A 22,215-nucleotide genomic window follows, 5' to 3' on the forward strand; every position below is an offset into this window, starting at 1 on the left:
TAATATAGAAAGCATATAGTTTTTAAAGTTTATTTTTGTATATATATATATATATATATATATATATATATCCAAATTTCTAATTATAACTCCACTCTATTATTATTTTTTAATAGTTTAAATCATGATTTGTAACATCTTGACAACTATCCATCAAATTTAGTTTATTAAAATTCAAAATTTGAATGTTGTTGAGTATTATTATTGAAGAGATTGATAAAGGATTTTGAAATTAAAAAAGAGAAAAAAAAAGTGTTAGTTTTGTATGTGATAATTCTATAAAATAAAATAAAAAAGGCAAAAGCAAATAATAACCTACAGTTGCAATCAACTCATAATTGCAAATACATAAAATATTACACTCTTTAGTAGGGTTAAAAAACAGGATGCAACAAAAAGAACCATTTGCTGCAACCTTCTTCCTACTGCCACTATTAATGCTTTAACATATACTCATGACGATACTCACACCTGCAACTATATCTTATAGTTGCATCTCCTATATATGGCCACGCTTAGTGGAGTTTGGTGTGCAACCAAATGTTGGAGTCACACCATTTACAACCTTTAGTGGGGCATCACTACTTACTGTTATAAGCCATTTTTCCTATAGTGAAATGATAAGTTTTGTTTTTATTTTTTATTTTTATTAAAGAGCAACTCATTTCTTTAGGAGTGCAAGGACTTTTTTTAAAAGGAACTCGTCATCTTCAAGAAACAAAGTTTAAATCATGTTGTACTTATAGAAGCTCTAACGTAAAAATACATTATAATGTAAAAACAACAAAATCAAACAATCCATGCAAAGGTACATGAGATTTTTATGAGATTCGATCAATCATGCCTACATCAATAAATGAAAGAGAATAATTCCACTATATTATAAAAAATATAATAGAAAACAAAAATAGATATAATTATTAAGTCTTAAAACATCTCATATTTCCTTTCGTACCTACGCCTTGAATTGTAAGCTCTCTTATTCTATTGGTTGTTTATCACTCTTCCTCATATCTCTTTCCATCATATATATATATATATATATATATATGTCTCTATATCATAACCTTTTTATTTATTACAAATTTTTAATGGTTTTCATCATTCTATAAGGAATCTAATTACAATGACATATAAGCATATATATATATTCCTAAAACATCCCATATTTCCTTTCATACCTACACCTTGAATTGTAAGCCCTCTTATTCTACCGGTCATTTCTTACTCTTTCTCATATCTCTTTCCATTATATATATATATATTTTTTATAATCTTGTCGCTATATCATAACTTTTTTATTCATTACAAATTTTTAATGGTTTTCATCATTTTATAAGGAATCAATGACAACAACATCTATTGTTTCCAATTTTTCATAGTAAATGTTTTAAGAATCTTGTTTCATGAAGAGACAAGTTCTCACACTCAAGGACCACTTCTCCACGCCAACATAAATTTCACAAAGAAGTAATTTTTTAAATGCTAGCATAAAATACTTTATTATAAATAATTCTTTAATAAGTTATATTTAAAAAATAATAATTTCTTTATTTGGTGTTTGTATTCTGAGCCGGGTCTAGTCCTCAAATCCTAAATTTTTGAATTTGATTATAACGAACCAAATTTGAAAACAAAAACCCACAACTTAACATGGACACTTCAAAGAATTGCTAGCAACAACCACTTAACTAGGTCCTAACACAGCTTCAAATATTGCTTAGCTCTTTAATTGTCACCCTTTAAACCATCTTCCTTGAAAGAAAGATGAGAAAAAAAAATGAAGCCCAGGAAGCCCACGCTCCATGCTCCTGGGTTTTACTTGCCTTGAATTCTTCTTCTTTCCTTCGTAAATTATTACTTCTTCATCCATGCATATCCGTCTGCTTCCTTCTTTTCTTTGAAACAGTACTTAATAAAGCAATCTACTTTCTTTTAGACCCTCACAAAGATCATTGAGCTCGAAATTTTCTTTCTGGTCTAGCATGCAGGTTGTTGAACAACTTCACGAGCTCTTCACTCCTTATTTCTATATATTTGACCCTCCTGCACTCAGAAAACTGGATTTCTTGGGAAGGTTCCTTCATGGAGAAACACAGCTCTGGAGATGAAGTGACAGAGATGTGTCTTCTTGCTCTCTCTTTCTTCTCTTTCCTTGCATTCACGCGTGAGTTCCTGCAAATAAGACATGGTTTTTGGTATCCTTTTCCTGGTTAATTTTCACTTTAACCCTTTTTCTTCGATGTGCAGATGCAGAGACTTCAAGCAAGATTGGTGTCAACTATGGGCAGCTGGGGGACAACTTGCCATCCCCATCACAATCCATCGAGCTCATCAAATCAATGAAGGCCGGTCGGGTTAAGCTCTACGACGCCAACCCTGAAATCTTGAATCTTCTATCAGGAACCAAAATTCAGGTTTCCATCATGGTTCCAAATCAAGAAATCTCAAACATCTCTTCAAACCAAACCTTAGCGGACCAGTGGGTACGCGATAATGTTCTTTCTTACCATCCCCAAACCATGATTAGGTTCATAGTTGTTGGGAACGAAGTCCTCAGTTATTACTCAGACCGTGATCGTGAAACTTGGTCTAATCTTGTACCAGCCATGCGCCGCATCAAGAAATCCCTTCAAGCTAACAACATCCCAAACATCAAAGTTGGTACTTCTGTGGCAATGGACGTAATGGAATCAAGCTTTCCACCATCAAGTGGAATGTTTCGGTCTGACATTCTGGACACTCTGATGGTACCACTGCTAGAATTTTTGAGTGGAACCAATTCATTCTTCTTCCTCGATGTGTATCCTTACTTGGCATGGTCTGCAAACCCCTCCAACATAAGCCTAGACTATGCACTATTTAGAGGTGGAAATCTTAATTACACCGACCCCATTAGCAACCTCACCTACACTAATCTCCTAGACGAAATGCTTGATTCAGTTATCTTCGCCATGGAAAAACTTGGTTATCCAAATATCCGGCTTTTGATTTCAGAAACAGGCTGGCCTAATGCTGGTGATGTCGACCAACCTGGTGCAAATGTCTACAATGCTGCATTATACAACCAAAATCTCATCAAGAAGATGACAGCTAAACCAGCGGTTGGGACACCAGCGCGACCAGGTATGACGATACCAACCTTTATATTCGCATTGTACAATGAGAACCAAAAGAGGGGTCCAGGGACTGAGAGGCACTGGGGTTTATTGGACTGCAATGGAAAACCGGTGTATGGTGTCGACCTAACTGGCGAGCAGGAGTCCAACGATGATCAGCTACCAATGCCACAAAATAACAAGCCTTACCAAGGAAAGATATGGTGTGTGGTTGCCAGTGAAGTGAATCCTGAGCAGCTGGTGTCAGCTCTAATATATGCATGTAGTCAGGGCAACGGGACCTGCGATGCTCTTATGCCAGGGAAGGAGTGTTATGAACCGTTTTCCTTACTTTCGCAAGCAAGCTATGCTTTTAGCTCATACTGGGCTAAGTTTCGGAGCCTGGGAGCCAATTGCTACTTCAATGGACTGGCTGTTCAAACAACTGAGGATCCAAGTAAGTGTTTCAATTTTTTATGTGTGAATTGCGTCAATCACCCAACATTGAGGTACTTTCATATACCAGTAACACTCAGCATTGAAGAGGCAATGCTGTTCTCCCTCGTACAAAAGCTCCATATCTTGTGTGTTATCTCCATTTGTTGATATCACTTTTGGTGTTTAAAGAACAAAGAACATAAGAAACATTTGGATCACTCCTTTCTAAGCAATTAGGAATGGCTCATGAGAAGTTCATGAATAGTTGTAGGCTAATCTTATATCCTCACTGATAGCAATTAAAATACCCATGAACATATTAGAAGACATGTTTAGATTTTGAACAAAAAAGCAATCAAAACCAAAAGTCTAAGGTGTCGGCTACCTCCTTATGTTTGTAGTGAATGTATGAAAGATGTTGATTTAAACCTCACCAAGGTAATGGGATTTAAACCTCCCCTATTGTGCAACTTATCATTGTTCCTAGAACTATTATTGATCAAATTATTGATTTTTCTATTGGTGGTTTCTTGAATAGGTCGTGGATCTTGCAAGTTCGCTAGCGTGACTCTTTAAAGGATATTACAGAAGATCGATGGAGATGCTTCTTCATGTCTATTATTTTCCCTTTTTACTTTTGACCATTTTCTAACATATGTGAAAAGAATACTAGAATATGGTTTTTTGATCCTAGTGCTAATGAGAAGGTCATGCCATTTGTCAACATTTTGAAGTGATTCATATAGAAACTTAAATGATAATGATCTGTATTGGTGACAATTGAGATGAGTTCAGAAATTTTAATGGGAACCGACTATCCTACTCATGTAGGACTTGATACTATTAATTTTGAAAAAATTTCTTATAAATCTCATATGAATTTTTCTAAAAGTTAATTTCATTCACCTCCTTAGAGGTTTCGACTAAATGCATCTAGTCCCTATAGATTTGAAATTTCATCAAATATTTCATTTTTTATTTTCATTCATCTCTCTTCTCACTCAAAATAAGAAAAGTATATAATGAAATTTCATATTTATAGAGTTAAATGTATTTAGTCAAAATCTCAGGAGAGGTAGAATGAAATTAACCCTTTTTCTCTAATAAACCTATTTACAAATCTCAATATTGTGTTTTGTACACGAAAAAATGAATAGAAAAAAAAAATGGAGGATCAAAATATTATCTTAAAGAGGGAAATTAAATTTTTGGTAAGAGTGGGTTTTGATTTTATTCCTATTCTTATTTCTAGCAAGTAATCCACAAACACAGCCATAAATAAAAATGGAATAAATTTTTATTTTTAGTTTCTATTCCAACACTTCAAACATACCTTTAAAAGTAAACAAACTTTTAAGGCCTTAGTACTCTTTCATCTTGCTCATTGTTTAATTTCTACATTTTCCCACAAAAATTAGAATAAAAATAAAAATACTATGACATCAAAGACATGGCATGCAGGCACAGGCAAGACGTTGAGATAATAATCACGAACATTAATTGTTACATTGGCATAGTTGAAAATTTTGTAGTTTTGTATCATGAGTAGGTTCCATTGAAAAATTCAGATGAATATTATTGATGCTTGGTGGTTGGGCTCAGATCCACCTAACCTTTGCCATAATTATTAGTGTCTGTGAGGGACTTTATAATATTCAACCTCCATTTAGATTGCTCATGCATGGCTGAGCATATCTTGATTCAACAGGGTTTTGTACTAAGTAAAAAACGATTCGTCTTAGGCTAGGATGTAGAAATGTAAATGTTCGTAGTTTAGAATAACCGGGTTGGTAATTTTATTCCAATTATAGGTCGGTCTAACACAACTTACTTTCTTTGGTCATAATGGTTTTGATTGAATATTCAAGCTTCTCAAGCATCCAAGGTATATTGGGTAAGGTAATTATGTGTTTAGGATTGGGTCAAAGTAATGATAGTATAAAATTATGAAAGTATGAACAAAAAGAGAAAAGTGAATAGTAGAATGTTTGAACCACAAACAATACAAGGTGAGAAAGAACCATGAACAGTGGATGTTCAAATGTTCCTTTGAGGGATGTTTAAACAACAAAAATTCTATAAATATCTAAGGCTAATTCTTTCTAAGCGGAGATATGCATTGTAACTTTCCCCAAGTTTGTAACCATGGTTTGGTTTTGAAACTCATCTTTTGGTATGACTAATCTCAAAATTTTGAAGTGTGAGGAGAAATTGGTTTTTAACTATGAAGGTTCCATGGTTTACTTTACTGGTTATGACCTTGTACATCCATTTCTTAGCCTTCGCATAGATGGATCTTGCTCTAAATTTGTCTTAAAGAAAATAGGTTCATTTTGGTGATGGGAAAAATCATGAAATTAACAAGATTTGTGTTTTGATTTCAACCGTTTTCTCTTTCAATGGTAGCTATTTCTTCCATGATTTCTTTGAAATTCCAGCCAGAGCACACAGTGGAAGAAATAGAGTACAACATTAGAACTTTAGAAGACGATCAAGCATCCGCTAGTCTTTTATTGTAAGTTTTGGAAAAGATTAGGGAAAAAGGTTTGAATATAGGTAAAATTGATGATGAAGATGATTAAAAGTCCGTTCCCATATTGTGGAAACTACTTTTAGCCTAAAAAATATTCTTGAAAAAAAATTAAGTATTCAATAAAATTTAAGAAACATTTTTAAAAATCTAAAAAATCACTTTAGTATATTTTCTAAAGAAACATTTAATAAATAATTCTTTTAAAAACACTTTTAAAGAAAACACTTTCATTAAAAACACTTCAACTAAAAATAATATCAAACACATTCTAAAAATACGTTTGATAGTAATTCTAAAATTCTAAAAGTGTTTTTAGTTTTTTTAATATTTGAAAATTTTTATTTTTTAAATATTAAAAAAATTAGAAATACTCCATAAATTCACCCTCAAATGGACTTTATATCCTCATAGGAGAAGTGATTCTACTGATAATACTCATCGATAAGTTGACAATAGCTTTGGGGTAGTCTAGGAATGATTAACACATTCCAATATCTTGTAAATAATTATGAAAAGTGATTAGTCATTTCCTAAATGAAGAGATCATCCCAATTCTACTTGGAATGATGGGAACCTAATGTTGTTTTCCCTTCACATTTAACACTTTCAAAATTATCATTAGACATTTATTACAAGATGTATATTATTTGCAAACTTTGATTACACTAAAGATCAATTATTATTCATCTAAGTACTTCATACACAATGAAATAGGAACTTTCATGGTAGGTCTACATTGTAAAGCGTAGGTACATTCTCACTTCACAGCATTTCATCCTTCTAAAGTACAATAAGGTGAACCTTTAATATAGCATGGACATGATTAATATATCAGACACATGCCCAACTAAAGGTCTTCAAGCTTTTCAGTCATGTAGCAAGTTTTCAGCACAACTGAGCACCTTCAGCTAAATCTGAACAATTGATCAAAGGATGAGCTAACACAGCCCAGCTGGATAACATGCATTATGTTCTACAGAATAAGTAGTAGCATAAACAACATATATATCCTCCACCAAACACCCAGAACACATCAACTTATTATTATATGGACATTTATAAAGACGTACCAATCTGATCTAACATTGTAATCATTATCAATTCTCTTTAACAACAATACACTTTCTTTCTGGATGCTGAATTTTCATCCTACTTTCTACCATGTAAGTAATACCACATTTGGGATCAACATATCATATTTTCGATTCCACAATTAACCATGAAGGCATATAAATTAACAAATGCATTTAAGGACTCTTACTTAGAGATATATGTTTGTGTCCCCTTTTATAACATAAGGTACGTATGTTCTAGGTATTTCATTTTAGGATAGTTTGCCTTTCTTTTTTTAGAATTCTCACCCAAGGATCGTTGCCCCTCATTAATTTCACAATTATACCTAATCTAGTGCACATCACCAATTTCACCTTTTTCAAGGGCTCTTACCCAAGGCCAAGGGTTGTACCCCCATCAATTTCACATTTGAATCCTTTCATGGTGTCATTTCAACTTATGTTCCTTAAAGCACCTTTTATAGTAGTGGTCATGCTACAAATCAAGGTCAATCTCAACTAGAATATCTTAGGATAATATTCCCTATACAATACTCAAAATATAATATCATAATCTATAATCTTACAAAACATCTTTGTTAATTCGTCTCAAAATTTCTTAAATACGATATTTTCATAAGTTCTCATTAAACATAAGAATATTAGACAAGGCAGGGGAACATCAATGTAATTCCTCTCAACCATCATAGCATAAGGTCTATGTTCCTTAGATATTAATACACGTCACTCACAAATTCTAAAATAAATAAATGAAAGCGAAACCTTTTTTCCAATCCATCACCTAGCACAAGTAATGTTATAATAGAATATCATGGAAGTCAAATGATATAGATAGATAGATAAATGCATAGATACAAAATAAAACTTCAACTTTTAAATAGAAATCATCTAGGCACTAACTATAACTCTACGATAGTTGCGTTTTCATATCCCCAACAAAATTATGTAGCAATTTGAGAGTACATCACAAGGAGGGTTGATGTCAACCTCAAAAACTAACATATCCCTATCTTATATAGGTTGTCCCATAGCATAGCAAGTTGTTTAACTTAAGCAACTGCCTTGCATCCTTTACATATAACTAATTAGTGCCCTTATTGATATTCCATTTAGCCATTTGTACAAGAACTTCTACATTTATATTAATTAGATAATAAATTATTTATTTACATCCATAAGTTTATGATAAAATTGATCAACATTTTAAGCATATGTTAGGTGTCTACTATATGTGACAAATTAATGTTGCAATTGCATCTATACATGCCACTTGTATTAATGATTAATTCATCCTTATGCAGGGGAGTTGTAAGGCAAAAATGTGTCTCATTTTCAATATGGGATAAAATCTTTGGTTTCTAGGATAGGGGCATGCGGCTACAATGGAACTACTTCCCAGCAATATAGGACAATCAATTATTTTAAGCTAAAATGAATAATTGTTCTAATTTATATTAAAAACATTACTTCTCATAGAGAAGATGATTGACCATCTTCAATTCTAAGTAAGGACAATGAGAATCAATATCCTTACCATTTCCTCTTCCACTAGTTGTTTTAAGTAATAAAACTATGATAATGCTTAATCCTTCTAGGTAAAATGATTAATCATTTTGTTTCTCAATACCGATACCCCAAAGATGATTGATTTTCTTTTGGATAGGGATGATTAATCATCCCCTACATTTTATTTCCGCCACACCTATAAGAACTTAATGATGATTAATCATCCTAAGGACGATTGATAGTTTTTATGTTTCACTTTAATTTTAGCTAAAGCAATCGATCATTTTTTCTAATGAAGATTAAATGTCCTATTATAAGCCTTCCTTCTAAAGAGTTTGTTATCAATCAAAACTCGATGACGATTCAACATTGATATATTGTTTTTTACAACTATTTCTACAACTGCTCAAACTCAATCTAATTGAACATATTGAGTAAACCTGATCCATTTTCCTTCTTTTATTTACTTCACACCATTTTCATCAACAATACTCATTCAATACAAGAATTGATCAAACTCAACCTAAGTCTTCCTTTATCCCTTCTTTACCAAGTTACCTTCCACAATCTCAAGAAAACAAAAATGTCACTCAGATCCTGAAAAAGCATGATACCTCGTTCATGCATGCTCTCTTAAAGCTAAAATTTCACAAATTTCAGAAGTCCAATTGAGAAAGCTACTCGAGAAGGGAATACCTAGAGGCACAAAAAAATATCGGTCAGAGTACTTAACTCAATCCTATCCAGTAAAGTCCTTATGTAGATGAAGAATTTTGACACCAGTCCATGCAAAACTTAAGTTCATAAAGATGGTGCCCATGTAAAACCTTATCATTACCTATCCATCATTTAGAGATCCATATATATCCTAAGAAGTTCAAACCCTCTATAAATTGAAGGAGACCATAGGCTGCAAAATGCCTTAGTCTTTTTTATCTCTTCCAATTATTTACAAACTCAAGCCTCAACATTGGTATAACATGCCCAAATTTGAGGGTCTAGAGACAACTTTTTTTTCTTTGAATGGGTACTCACTAAGAGAAAAGTAGCTTTTTATTTGTTACAAAAGTCCATAGTCTCTTCCTACAATCTTTATGGGATATCATTCTATCAAGTATACTAGCATAGAGATGAAATTAAGTGGGCATCGAGGAGGCCACCTCATTCTGAATAGTGCCCATCACAGGAAATTAGAGGGTACATAGGGGTCCAATTTGTAAATTATAAAGAGGCACAAGGGGCAGCACAGCAAAATTGGAGAAAGTGTCACTTCTTTGGCTGCCTTTATCCCACCTGCACATGATCGATCACCGGTTGTTTCTCCACAGCTTTCTTTATTCCAACTGCCTTTCCTCCAAAACTCCCAACCTTCAATTCCACCTCCACATTTATCAAACACACGCTCTAAACTTGGAGAAAATTGAGGCTAAGAATACCAAGGTCAACGAAGACTTGTTCTTCTGCCCACATCCTTTGTTTTTTCAGGAAGTTTCTTTGTCCCAAAAAAAATGTCAGCCCTTGTGGGAGCTATTTCCAAGATTTCACTTTCAATCCTGTAATGGAGAAAGAGGAGAACAAGGATGGCGAACCAACCCGTGAATGTGATGACTCAGAGAAGCCTGACGATGAGGGTCGTGAAGATGATGAGGATGATGAGGCGGAAGAGGATGGCAAGCCCAAATCTGAGAAAGAGTTGGAGAATAAAGAATTGGAACTTGGTCCTCAGGTCTCTCTTAAGGAGCAGCTTGAGAAAGATAAGGTTTATTCTCTCTCAGTTTCCATGTTTATATTGAAATGTACTCCGCTTGATGATTTTGTCTTTCTGTTGCTTTCAAAGGATGACGAAAGTTTGAGAAGATGGAAGGAGCAGCTTCTTGCACTGTTGATTTCTCTGCTGTTGGAGGTACTTCTTTCTCTCTGAGTTTCCAAGAACTTAAAAAATTCTTAACTTGTTGCTGAATGAGGTTAGTCTCTTCCCCAGTTCTTCCTGGTTTGAATTCTCTGAACTTACAATCTGATTTTGAAATCGAAACAGAGAGTAATGAGCCTGAGGTTCGAATACAAAGCCTCTCAATCCTGTGTAAGGACCGCCCTGATCTGGTGTTTGCAATTCCATTAGCTGCCAATTCCAAGGACCGTCTCTTCACCCTCAAGGAAGGAAGCCGATACCACCTCAAGTTCTCCTTTGTCGTCTCTAACAACATCGTCTCCGGCCTTAAATATATACACACTGTCTGGAAGACTGGTATTAAAGGTAATTAAACGAAACAAGCCTCCAATGATATAACCGATTAAACGGTGCTCATACTTATGTGCCATTGATGAAATACATGGCAGTGGACAATACAAGAATAATGCTGGGAACTTTCAGTCCACAACAAGAGCCATATACTTATGAGTTGGAAGAAGAAACTACTCCTTCAGGCATGTTCGCAAGGGGTTCATATTCTGCAAGAAGCAAGGTAAATTCAACCATATGTAGCATAATCAACCTTACTTTTCTTCATTTCTTTTTACAAAAGATGATCTCTTTATTGACCCCATCTTCTTGATTTCTTTTCTATCTTTTTGTTTGGACAGTTTATAGATGATGATAGAAAATGCTATTTGGATTTCAGTTACACCTTTGACATTCAAAAAAACTGGCCATCAGCCTCTTGAGGTTCATCTTTTTTACCTTCTTCTTGTGCTTCATCATTGGCTTTTGTACTACTTCAAGTGATCAATTTAGTGAGATTTTCTTCCTCTGGATTTGCTGTATCCTGTGGTCTTCTCCAACTGGAAAAATGTGACCCATTTTTTAATTTAATTTGAAGTTATTGTACATGTTCTTAATTTCTTTTCACATCTTACTGTTGAAATATGGACATAGAAAAATGTTTCAACTGAAACAGGCAAATTTTAGATACTTAGTTCCTTTGGGACAGAAAATATAAATCTTCTGCAGAAATGGAAGTCCTTGTTGGGCCTAATCCTGGTTGAAAGAGAGGGCGATCCAGATTGTTTTTTTCTTTGTTGAGGGGGGATGAAGATGACAAGGGATTGGAGCCCATGTGATAAGGTTTTTTAAATCCAATGGATCTAGCTTTAACTTCTTATCTGTAACGTTTTTGTAGCCAAGATGAGTCAAGTTTTTGGTGGTCCAAGACTCTTTTATCATGTGATGATCACATGTGTTCTGGAAGGGGGAGAAAGAAAAAGGAAAAGGATAAAGGGGAAAGAGGCAAAGGTGTATGAGAGACCATCTTATCTTCATTGTTTATGGAGAGATCTTCTTGAAAAGAGAAAAAACAAATAAATAAATAAATAAAAAGAGAGAGAGAAAGGAGACCATCTTATTCAATATCCTTTCACCAAAGTTGTTTCAGCTAAGAACTTTATTTGAAGGTCTTCATAATCTCCGGATGACTCTAACTGTGAAGAATAGTGGGTCCAAATTGCTTTTGAGGATTAGTTGGGTGTCGTCACTTTTTGTCACCAAATTGATTAGATTTTGGGTCAATCAATCCGGGTCCTGGTTTAACTGGAACTTTGGCCAAGCCAGGCCAGGCAGAGCCTATACCTAAACCTGCCTCAGCTTGAGCTCTTGACGACCAAACAAAGTTTTATATAGTCAGCCTTTTAAAAGCCTTGCATTTCTAAATAGATTTCTCATGGTATCCAGTCCTGGTCTGGACACATGACTCAGTCGGCAGCAGAAGCTAAAGCTGAAGTCATGATTTCAAAAGGGTAATCATATTATGAAAATTCAATGAATACATAAATGGATATCATACCGACCTCTCAGCTTCAACCCTTCATATATGTGCAATATTCGAGCTATTAAATAAAGTATAAAAAAAAAAATTGAGATTTAGGTTCCAACCAATGAAACCATTTTTTCATTAGTCACCCCTTTCTGTCCGAGTCATAGAAAAACCCTAGCTTAAAGGCGTTTTCAAAACCATATGATTCTATAAACCATGTTCTATTATATAGGCATGCCATCCCCACGAGAAAGGAAAAGAAGAAAAGCAGAGGGGCATGAAACCCTCATTGCAAATAGCATACTGACTTCGATGCATGAGAGTAATGAACACTTCGTTTCAACCACACAATATAACAGGAGATATGTTAGGTGTGGGATGGGCATCCACTTCTTATTTGAAGTCATATCTGCAGATAAAAGTTTGGTTGCCCAGTTGACCAGATTCTCAAGAAAATGATACAAAAGGAGATTCAACTTTCAAACCTGGCCTCCTAAGTAGAAATTGTTAATTCTTTGCTTCCCTTGGAATATTTTTGGTCCATAATTCACTTGCATACTATAGAAAATACATTTGAAACAAACCAAGCAAAATGTTGTAAGGAAGAAATATAAACCCAACCGCATTCCTTATGCAATTGTCTGTACAAAGCTACGGAAGTTTACTTATAAATGTTATCATCAACTCTTAAACAAATATAAATGAACAAAAGAGACATAGCCACATCCATTACCTATGTGCAAATGAGAACTATGACTCTTGTGAATAATCCAACAATGCATACTTTACAAGCAAACCAATTTTACCATTATCTGTGACTAGCTGAGCAGCGATTACCAACCAATGCCCGGGAGCATCATGTGGACCGCGCACTACCTCAGCTGTATCCACATACTTAAGAAGCTTTGTGGAGCGGATGGGCATAGGTGGGCCATCTGGGTATACACCAGAGTTTAGTGCAGTCGGAAGCTGCTTTGGTGGACCAGTTGCCTGTTGAGTGAAGGTGAATGTTGTCTTGAGAGATGCAAGGAAAGTTGACTTCCGAGAAGCTTCTGGTGCCATCCCCCATTCTTTCTTCCTAATGGTGCAGTAGGGTATATGTGTAAAGAGCAGACGGAGATGAAGTATGGTCTTTGGCCACTTGCCTTTGCTCAAAAGCTGAACACCAGTTACAACAAAAACCCCAGTTGAACCTCCCTTCAGCCAATTGGGATCATACTTGACTGCTGATGTGCAGACATGAGAGTATGACTTCCATTTGACTGGTTCTAAGAATTGGTTAATGGACTCATAATCATCAGAACCTCGCCACTGACATGGCCTGCACATGGAGCTGTTGGCCAATAAAATTCCATACAATTTGGAAGGCTTGAGAGGTGCTGTATATGCATGGCCAACCGGTTGCATTTTTTCCCTTCCAAATACAGGCGCAGGCCCATCACTGGTTTTTTACCACTTGAAACCTGGGTGGAGTAGATGAATCAGACAACTCTAAATAGCACTATCATTAGTACACAGTTAATTGGATCTGACAAAAGCACTCATTTTTAATGTCTGTCATGATAACAATTGAGAGAAATAGCAAAGCTTCATGGAAGGAGCCCTCACATGCATACTATCAGCTCTCCATTTTTCTGTATGATAATTGGCATGTTTATGCCAAGCCAATTGGTGGGGAACCACATGCGAGTCCCAAAACCAAACCTTGAGCTAAAAGCTCCAGAATGTAACACAGTTAAAGAGGTCAGATTGGAGAATTTTACACCCTCAATTTTGCCTTTTGTGTCCTCTGGGTGGGAGGGGAGAGAGACAGAGAAAGATTACCTGGGTGGAGTTGACATGAACCTTAGGACCCATGAAACTGAACTGCAATGAAGGGCAAGAGGCCCTTTTTCTCTGATGCCCAAGAGGTAGTTCATTAAACATAGGCGCCCATTGACTAGGAACTTGAAATTCCAAGAAGTACTGTAAATCCTCAAGAGTAGGCTTGTCTGATCACACAGAAACGTTTAATCAAATAAGTTAAATATTTAGTTGTCAGTCTTATCTGAACATAAAATCATTTAAGTAGAAAGCAGTTACAGATTGACTTGATGTAAAAGCTGGAATTTAAAATTTGAAAGAAAAATTTGGCATGCTGATAATGATATATGTGTGCATATTCTGCCACCTTCAATCTGGAAAAAGGCACTAGGAGTCTTAAAGAGGACAGATTGGAATGGATTCTACAAAATACAGTAAGATGAGATTGAACTATCTCCAATCAAGTCATTTCTGTTGGGAGGGACAAAAATATGTTCTCTGCTATCAACTATATCAATCTCCCACTATTGTTGGTCTAAAGAACAAAGAAGGGTTAGTGAGATACAAAACTTCTTTCTTCAAAGTTCAAATCCCGAAGACAACCTCAATTATTCTTATCAGGAAGAAAAAAGAAGGGTTAGTGAGATAAGACTCTTCTTCTTCAAAGTTCAAATCCCTAAGACAACTTCAATTTTTCTTATTAGGAATTGCAACCCCGAACTATTGTTTCACTTATAAAATAAGTTTTATAAGTGAAAGAAATCATGAGCATTGTATTTGACTGAAATCTGTGCAATGAAATACTCCCAGGTGTGAACAAGAGTTGGGGATCAGATGGCACAAAAATCCTTGCAAATACCTGAGATGTTCACAACCTTCCTGATTTACTATATTTGCGCCTATGGTGTACTTCAGAATTATATTCGGTGCCAAGGATTTGTGCTTGTGGGCTGAATACTACTACTTGTACAATTAATACTAAAAACAACAACAATAACAACTAAGCAGCACTGATTTTTGTCATAACTGAATATAAATACACACATAGATACATATACATCCATATATAAATAGATGGAATGAATGCAAAAAAAAAAATTATTACAAGAAAATACCCAGCAATTTATGCATGAAGAAGGCACTAAGATTCTCTAAGATAAAAGATTGAAATGAATTCTTCACATTTCATTATTTTCAGATGGAAGTTCTATTTTCAGTTCTAAGCAATTCCTGTTAAGAGGGACATAAAAACCATTCTCTATCTTCTATAAATTTAGCAATCCAATAAAGTAGGGTTACTAAAGCTAGACTCTCTTCTCTCTTCAAAGCACTAGAGGCATTCTATTCATTTCTACAATCCAATGATGTTTCATTTACTTTTGAAATAGTTTTGCAATCCATAACACTCCAAAGTAGTGGTTATGTGATGGTGAAATCTATGCAATGGCTTCAGATCAATAAATGTTAAATAATAAAAATAAATAAATAAATAAATTCCTGCTATCTCTTCCATGAATTTGGCATTTGAGCACTTACAACGTAGATACAAATTGATCGCATGGCTAAGATATCCACTGCCTGGAATCCCAGTAAGTAGAGAAGTGATGGGCACAAACTTGAAAAGGATGGCCTCTGGTTTAGCTGACACGGTCTGGAGCCACTTGGAGTGACTTTGCAAAAACACATCACCTCCTCTTTTTGACCAAATAATGGTCAGGCCCTGTTTCAAAGTCAGTTCATAAATTCACATCCAGTCCTTGTGAGTGCAAAAGAGGTATGGCAACTGTTTGACTTACATCCTTGCTTGATGTTTCTGTAATACTTGTCAGCTGCATGGTGTTTGACTGCAAGATACGACTAAAGACGTCTGGAACCTATATGAATAAACCACATTTATCAATTGTCTGCAAGTATTGAGCTTACAAGCAAACAAAAGCAGAAAACAAAGCTAAAGTACTTTTTGTTTTCCATCTCTTGTTGTCCTCTGTAGTTGAGGACTCTTTCCATCTGAGAATAAATAATCTCCAAGATCCTCTAAATGGCCTCTGAGTTCAGCAGGAGGAATAGTTGAGGTATATCTCTGTCTAACACAAACTAAATCTTGACCTCCAATAGCCATTCCTACGATCACATGTGTCCCATATGTCCGGATGAACCTGCCTAACAAATTTGATTAGCACCAGAAATCATAATTAACTCAAATCAAACATGATCATAGACTGCTATAAGATCAGGATCAATAAACAAAATAGGACAGCTCGGCAAGTCTATGAAACCAAGCAGCTAAAACATGGTAGAAATCAAATGTCCAGTTTAGAATTATTAAAGACCATTGCTGGTTCTAAAAGCGAACACCAGAAAAAAAAAAAAAAAAAAAAAAAGTAAGTTTGAAGAATCATTCCAGAACTATCCTACTGTTTAGAGAAGAACACAAATAATATACTGAAAAGGAAATTCTACTGTGCACCAGCAAGACAGAGAACTTTTCCCTGGAGAAAATAACTTACCTAGAATAAGGATTGGCAACACACCCACTTCACTTCATCTTATGCATTATCACAATAGAAGGATGACACAAACTTGCAAATGGGAAAAAGGGAAGAAGGCAAAGAGCTTTCTTGAAGCATTTTGTTTTTCATAGAATCTAAATCTATTTACATCTTTGTGAGATTATTTCATTTCAGACTTTAACTATCTTTAGTGGTGATATCTCCATTTTATGAAATGGCCCTTCTAGAGATGAATTTGTGCCTTCAAATGAAATAAAATAGAATGAATAATGTATGCAAGTACACATTCATACCAACCAGAAATTACTATATTTATGCATAATTAATACTCTTTGTGATACGATTGATTATCAAGTAGTTTTAAGCAAGCATGGGCACATAAAAAGTGATTGATTAAATCTAGACAATTTAAAAGCTAAGACGTTTGCTTTTGCACCAATCCAGTGTGACAGGTCCTCAAGCTTAGACAAGCTTAAGCTTGAGTGAGCATCATCTACAACAAGTACATGCATGAACACCGAGGAAATGTTTTGTTGAGAGATCTGGCAGTTACAAGAAATTTCACAACCTTAAAATTTTCCATCATGTAACATTTGAAAGGGTAAGTTAAGAAACTTGGGAGTAAGATGATTGATCCTTGGTTAATGATTTCAAATAATTATAATGAAGAAATGATGTTAGGTCGGTTTGGATTCAGCTCATGTCAAGTTGTTCGTTTGAGTAGCCTAGAGAACCTAAGAGAAGCTAATATCTCTTTTCCAGAGTTCATTGAGGTTCAGTTCATGTCAGATTGTCCTTTTAGCTTTGTTTCTCTTGTGCTTTTCGGCACTTTCAGCATACTTCCCGCCTATTTAGTTTACAACCCCTCTTTTTGTAAAGCATTTATTATAATCTCCAATATATACTTTAGGTGCAAAGCCTAAAAACAATGTTTCCTGAAATGGCCTTCCCCTCCAAAGTTGTATCAGCTTTTCTATCATTCTCTTTTATTTCATATTCTTTATTTTTATTCCACGTCCAATTACACTTCTCTTTTTAATTTTGATGGCTAAAAGTTTGTGTTTTACATCTGTCCGACAGTGCATATCATGATCTCTAACAACATCAAATTACTTCTAGACTGTAGAACTCAAAAATAATTCTGTTTGGAATAGACTCACCATTTTGATCCAGGTTTCTTCTCTTTTTCTTTTTTTATTTCTTTAGTATTAGGATAAGACAATCTACAATAATACAAGTTATGACAATGTTAAATACTCTCAATTATATGCTTTTCCATTCAATTACTTCCAGTTGCTTTGCTTGTACTTTTGCATTTGGTTATATATAATGAGCCTTTGTTAGTATCAAAATATTTGCAAAGAATAAAAATTTAGAGACCTACCTGGATAATAATGCTGGATTCCAGTGAGAAGGAACAGACTTCTTTACTTTTTCCTGGAGTACTAGTGGAGATGCTGTCAGATGCAAATAGTAAAGGGAAATGAAGTAACCATCAAAAGCAAGACATTTAGTGTCTGCAGCATCATTCAACCATGCTCCACTCAAATCAAAGATACTGTTGAGATAGCCTGAAGGAATTTTTCCTTGTATTGAAGATTTCTGATTAAGCAACTCTGACATCTGCAAGCAAAAAAGAAAAAGATATGTGATTGAACATATAAACAAATGAATTACAAAACAGGCATGAAGTTCAGAATAGCTTTGCATGAACTGAAAAATAAAAGGCATAATGATGGACATATATCTAATCATAAATATTCAAATATAAAAATCTAATATTAAATTTACTCTGAACCCAAGTGAGGATGGGGAAATTGATTGATCTAAAATAAAAATCAAGGAATTATTTCATTAATCCTCGTTCACTAGTATAAGGTGGAATCTATTGGATAAAAACATCATTTTTCTAAAATGCTATTCATAGATTTTCCTCCTACATGACATTTTGTTGACAAATCTTAGAATCCCAGTGTACAGGGATTGCATCCCCTTTTTTGGTAAGTGCTCATTAATACATAATTTCTATTTGCCTAGAAAAACAGCATTGACATCTTGACTATAACATCAATGTATATCAACTTATTTTTACTATGAAAATTAAGACAAACTTGTTCAGTAGCAACAACTGATGGCAACACTATCATCCATTCTCTAACCCCACAAGCAACATCTTCTGGCACCCAAATCACAAGAATGGATTAGGTGGTACCACAAGATATGAAAATCCCTCAATCAGTTTATCAAAATGGCAACTTTAAGAAATTTGAATATCCGTTTATGCTACCTTAATAAGGTCAAACCTCCTTTAGGGGAAAAAAAGACAAAAGGGAAAATCTTAAGCCTATTTGATAAGTCAAAAGACAGAAGTGGCGAAATACATGGAACTTCTGCCATGTACAGAAACTATCAACAATGAACCCCTCTGTAGCAGAATTCATTTTGGCATGACTACAAATAGCATTTTACACCTTGCAATACCAACACTCTTCTCCAAGGCAGTAGTTTGATCATTCCAGGTCAACACAGTTAATACTGTGGTCCAAGACCCAATGATGAACAGATCTCAGTACAAAATTTACGTTCTCCTTTCCTCTTGCCTGATTTTTACAAGATATTTCTAGGTGGAAATTTGAAATGCCAGTTCAAAGCATCAAGGATCATGGTAAAATGAAATCATGGGAGACGCTCAATTCAAGGATGAAGCTTCACATGAACTTGAAGGAGTATCATAAAATCCACCAAGATCCCATGTCTTACAGCAATAGAACAATTACCATAAAGCAGTCACTCCCTGATTTAACACATTGGAATTAATCTTGAAAAACCATTTTTCTCACCAGGATGCCACAAATGGTATACAAGCATTGCTCTTGCAGCCACAACACCAATTTGATCTTAGAAAATGGAGCACAACTATGATTCCTACTAATAAAAAGAAGAGAGCAACAGAAAATTTTCACTCAGCCTCCATTAAGAAATGGGATTCCAAATGAATTATACATCCTGTACTTGAGCCTTGGCCACATATTGTTCCCACATAAGTAATTCAACTCTAACCCCATTCTAGGTGCCCATGAGTCGGTTTGCCCTGTTAATACTTCCTCTGCATACTAGGGCTAGCCCCTTTTTTGCACTGCAATAATCTCATTACTGATATAAAATAATGTGATCTCACTATTTTTATGAATACATTCACTGAAGTTGATTAGATATTTGATTCAAATTATGCTCAATATCATATTGGATTTTGTAATTTAGTTAGGCAATTTTATTTAGGGTTTTTCCCAAATTCAATTCAGAAACTCTCTATTAAGAGTCTGGAAATTCTACACAGCTAAGACTACAGGAAAATCACTTGAGGCAGTCTCTTGCTCCATAACTCGATTGTTGCTCAATTCCAAGTGATTTGTTAACTAAGGATCTTAAAATCGATACACTCAATAGTTGTGGTTGAATTAAATCAATATCGAATTGCTTCTGAGTCTATACATATACCAATCACAAATCTCCAATTTCTCAGCTAGTAATTTAGAATTCATCCAAAATCAAAAACACAAATGAATTTTAAAAAAAAGGGATTTGAAAATCTTCACCTGATTGAACTCAAGAACATCGGATTTGAATCGAATTCTATCCCCTTTGTCGCACCGAATATCCTCGGATACTCCCGGAATGGTAAGCCCGCCAGGAATCACAATGTCCCCCTTGTTCCTCTCGTCCAGCACCACCAACCTCTCACCTGGTACCCCCTTTGCAAACTTCAATCTGAAATCATTTGTCAGATCAAACCCTAACCCTAGACTCTCCATAGCCCTGATCCCAATAGGCTTCTCAACCTCTTCAAAAACTCCAGCCATAGCTCCAACCTCCTAAAACCACGTGATTGTTGAAAGAGTAAGAGAGTTTTAGCTAGGGTTTACGCTCTTATGAATATACATTGTAGGAAAGGGAGGCAGCCGAAGTTCATGCCACGTACACTCTGACAATAAATCACATTTGCAGCTGAGCAACAAAGGTTTGACCAAACACAGGCTTGGAACCCATAAAAGGAATACAAAAGTATGACGCAACCAAAAAAAACATTATCAAAATGTGAAAAAAAGAAAAAAAAATCTTTTGGTTTTTCTCAATTCCTGTGAGGAACTTCTAGAGGACTGCTCTTTGAAATACTGCAGGAGATATAGAGGTGGTGGTGGTGGTGGTGGCGGTGGTGGCGGTGTTTCTGGAAAGAGTTACATTAATTAAATTGTGGAAGTTCTTTAGGAGGACTGGGTCCAAATGGGAGAAGGGAAGAGGGAAGCAGGAAGAGTCCAGAGGAAGGCGTGTGTTGACGCGTGAAAGCCGCCGCTTCACGGTCAACGTCCGTCACCTACTGCATACCTAATTCCCACCTTCGCCTGCAGCTTCCCCACTACCAAAAACAGACTCCAAATTAATCCATTTGACACTGATTTTTCAAAGGATTGGTTCTCTCTTGTAATAATCTTCTTGCCCCATTCACTAGGAAATACAAAGGAGAACGGTTGCTGGTCAAATACGAACGATAGTGACAATAAGAAAGTTGCTTAAAATAACCTGAGGGTAATCTAAAAGTGGGTGGCCTTTTGGCCTCTTTCTAACCTTTTTTAAAACAGAAAAACTATGTTTGAAAATCAAAAAAGGTTTTTTTTTCCTAAAAACCCAAAATATGTTTTTAATAGATTGTTTTTGGTTCCTTTTCAAGAACTGTTTTCTGTTCTTGAAAATAAAAAACACAAAAAATTATTTGGGGAAGGGGGTGTATTTTTGTTTTTTGTGTTTTTTGTGTTTTTTGTGTTTTTTATGTTTTCAAAAATTATTTTTTTTAGAACAATAAAAAGATGTTTTCATTATTTTTTTTCACTGTTCAAATAATATATTATTTTTGTGTTTTCTCTTTTTTTTTTATGTTTTCCTATCTGTTTTTTATGTTTCCATAAAGTTGAGTTTCACCCAACTACCACACCCTCACTGAAGTCCTTTCTTCTTCCTTAAATTATTGAAATTAATATACTTACACATGGTTACAAAATCATCATTTGTTTAAAAAAATTATAGCTAGTGTAAAAATTCCCAAATGAAATAATTTTTTATTAATTTAAATGAATTATGCATATGAAATTTATTTATATATTTATAATATCAAATTAATGGAAGAAAACGTTTTATTAATTAAAAAAATTAACTTTCAAATGTGTTTTTTGTTTTAATTATTCTAAAAAACTTTTTTATTAACTCAACCAAACATGTTTTTTTTTAAAAAACAAAAATTATTTTATAGAATTCAATTCCCAAACACAATTTTTTTTTTTTTTTTCTGAAAACACAAAAAAACTGTTCTTAAAAACTATTCTCAAAAATTATTTTTCAAAATAGTTTTCAAAAACAGCAACCAAAGACCCTTTATTTCTATCTTTTTGCTAACTGTTTTCAAAAACAATTCTAAAAAATACTTTTTAAAAACTATCCTCTAATTTTTATAGAACA

The 22,215-nt window shown here is 34.6% G+C and overlaps 3 protein-coding genes and 1 pseudogene across 3 annotated transcripts; 2 read left to right on the forward strand and 2 right to left on the reverse strand.

Moving 5' to 3' along the window:
* Positions 1–2,085: 2,085 nt before the first annotated feature.
* On the forward strand, positions 2,086–4,353 carry LOC117915345 (probable glucan endo-1,3-beta-glucosidase A6). Its single transcript, XM_034830902.1, has 3 exons — positions 2,086–2,167; positions 2,251–3,555; positions 4,075–4,353. Exons 1-3 carry the CDS (start codon positions 2,086–2,088, stop codon positions 4,110–4,112), a joined length of 1,425 nt encoding a protein of 474 aa, XP_034686793.1. The 3' UTR covers positions 4,113–4,353.
* A 5,603-nt stretch (positions 4,354–9,956) lies between these two features.
* Positions 9,957–11,493, forward strand: LOC117914071 (annotated as a pseudogene).
* A 1,499-nt stretch (positions 11,494–12,992) lies between these two features.
* LOC117914667 (MACPF domain-containing protein At4g24290-like) lies at positions 12,993–21,187 on the reverse strand. Its single transcript, XM_034830097.1, has 7 exons — positions 20,304–21,187; positions 18,092–18,330; positions 16,155–16,353; positions 15,994–16,071; positions 15,734–15,917; positions 14,219–14,385; positions 12,993–13,857 (listed from the first exon to the last, which is right to left on the reverse strand). The coding sequence occupies exons 1-7, from the start codon at positions 20,565–20,567 to the stop codon at positions 13,663–13,665; spliced, it is 1,326 nt and encodes a 441-aa protein (XP_034685988.1). The 5' UTR covers positions 20,568–21,187; the 3' UTR covers positions 12,993–13,662.
* Positions 13,145–13,652, reverse strand: LOC117915244 (MACPF domain-containing protein At4g24290-like). Its single transcript, XM_034830803.1, has 2 exons — positions 13,614–13,652; positions 13,145–13,552 (listed from the first exon to the last, which is right to left on the reverse strand). The coding sequence occupies exons 1-2, from the start codon at positions 13,650–13,652 to the stop codon at positions 13,145–13,147; spliced, it is 447 nt and encodes a 148-aa protein (XP_034686694.1).
* Positions 21,188–22,215: the final 1,028 nt, after the last annotated feature.

Source organism: Vitis riparia, chromosome 5 (assembly GCF_004353265.1).
Source record: "Vitis riparia cultivar Riparia Gloire de Montpellier isolate 1030 chromosome 5, EGFV_Vit.rip_1.0, whole genome shotgun sequence".
Classification (NCBI taxonomy): Eukaryota; Viridiplantae; Streptophyta; class Magnoliopsida; order Vitales; family Vitaceae; genus Vitis; species Vitis riparia.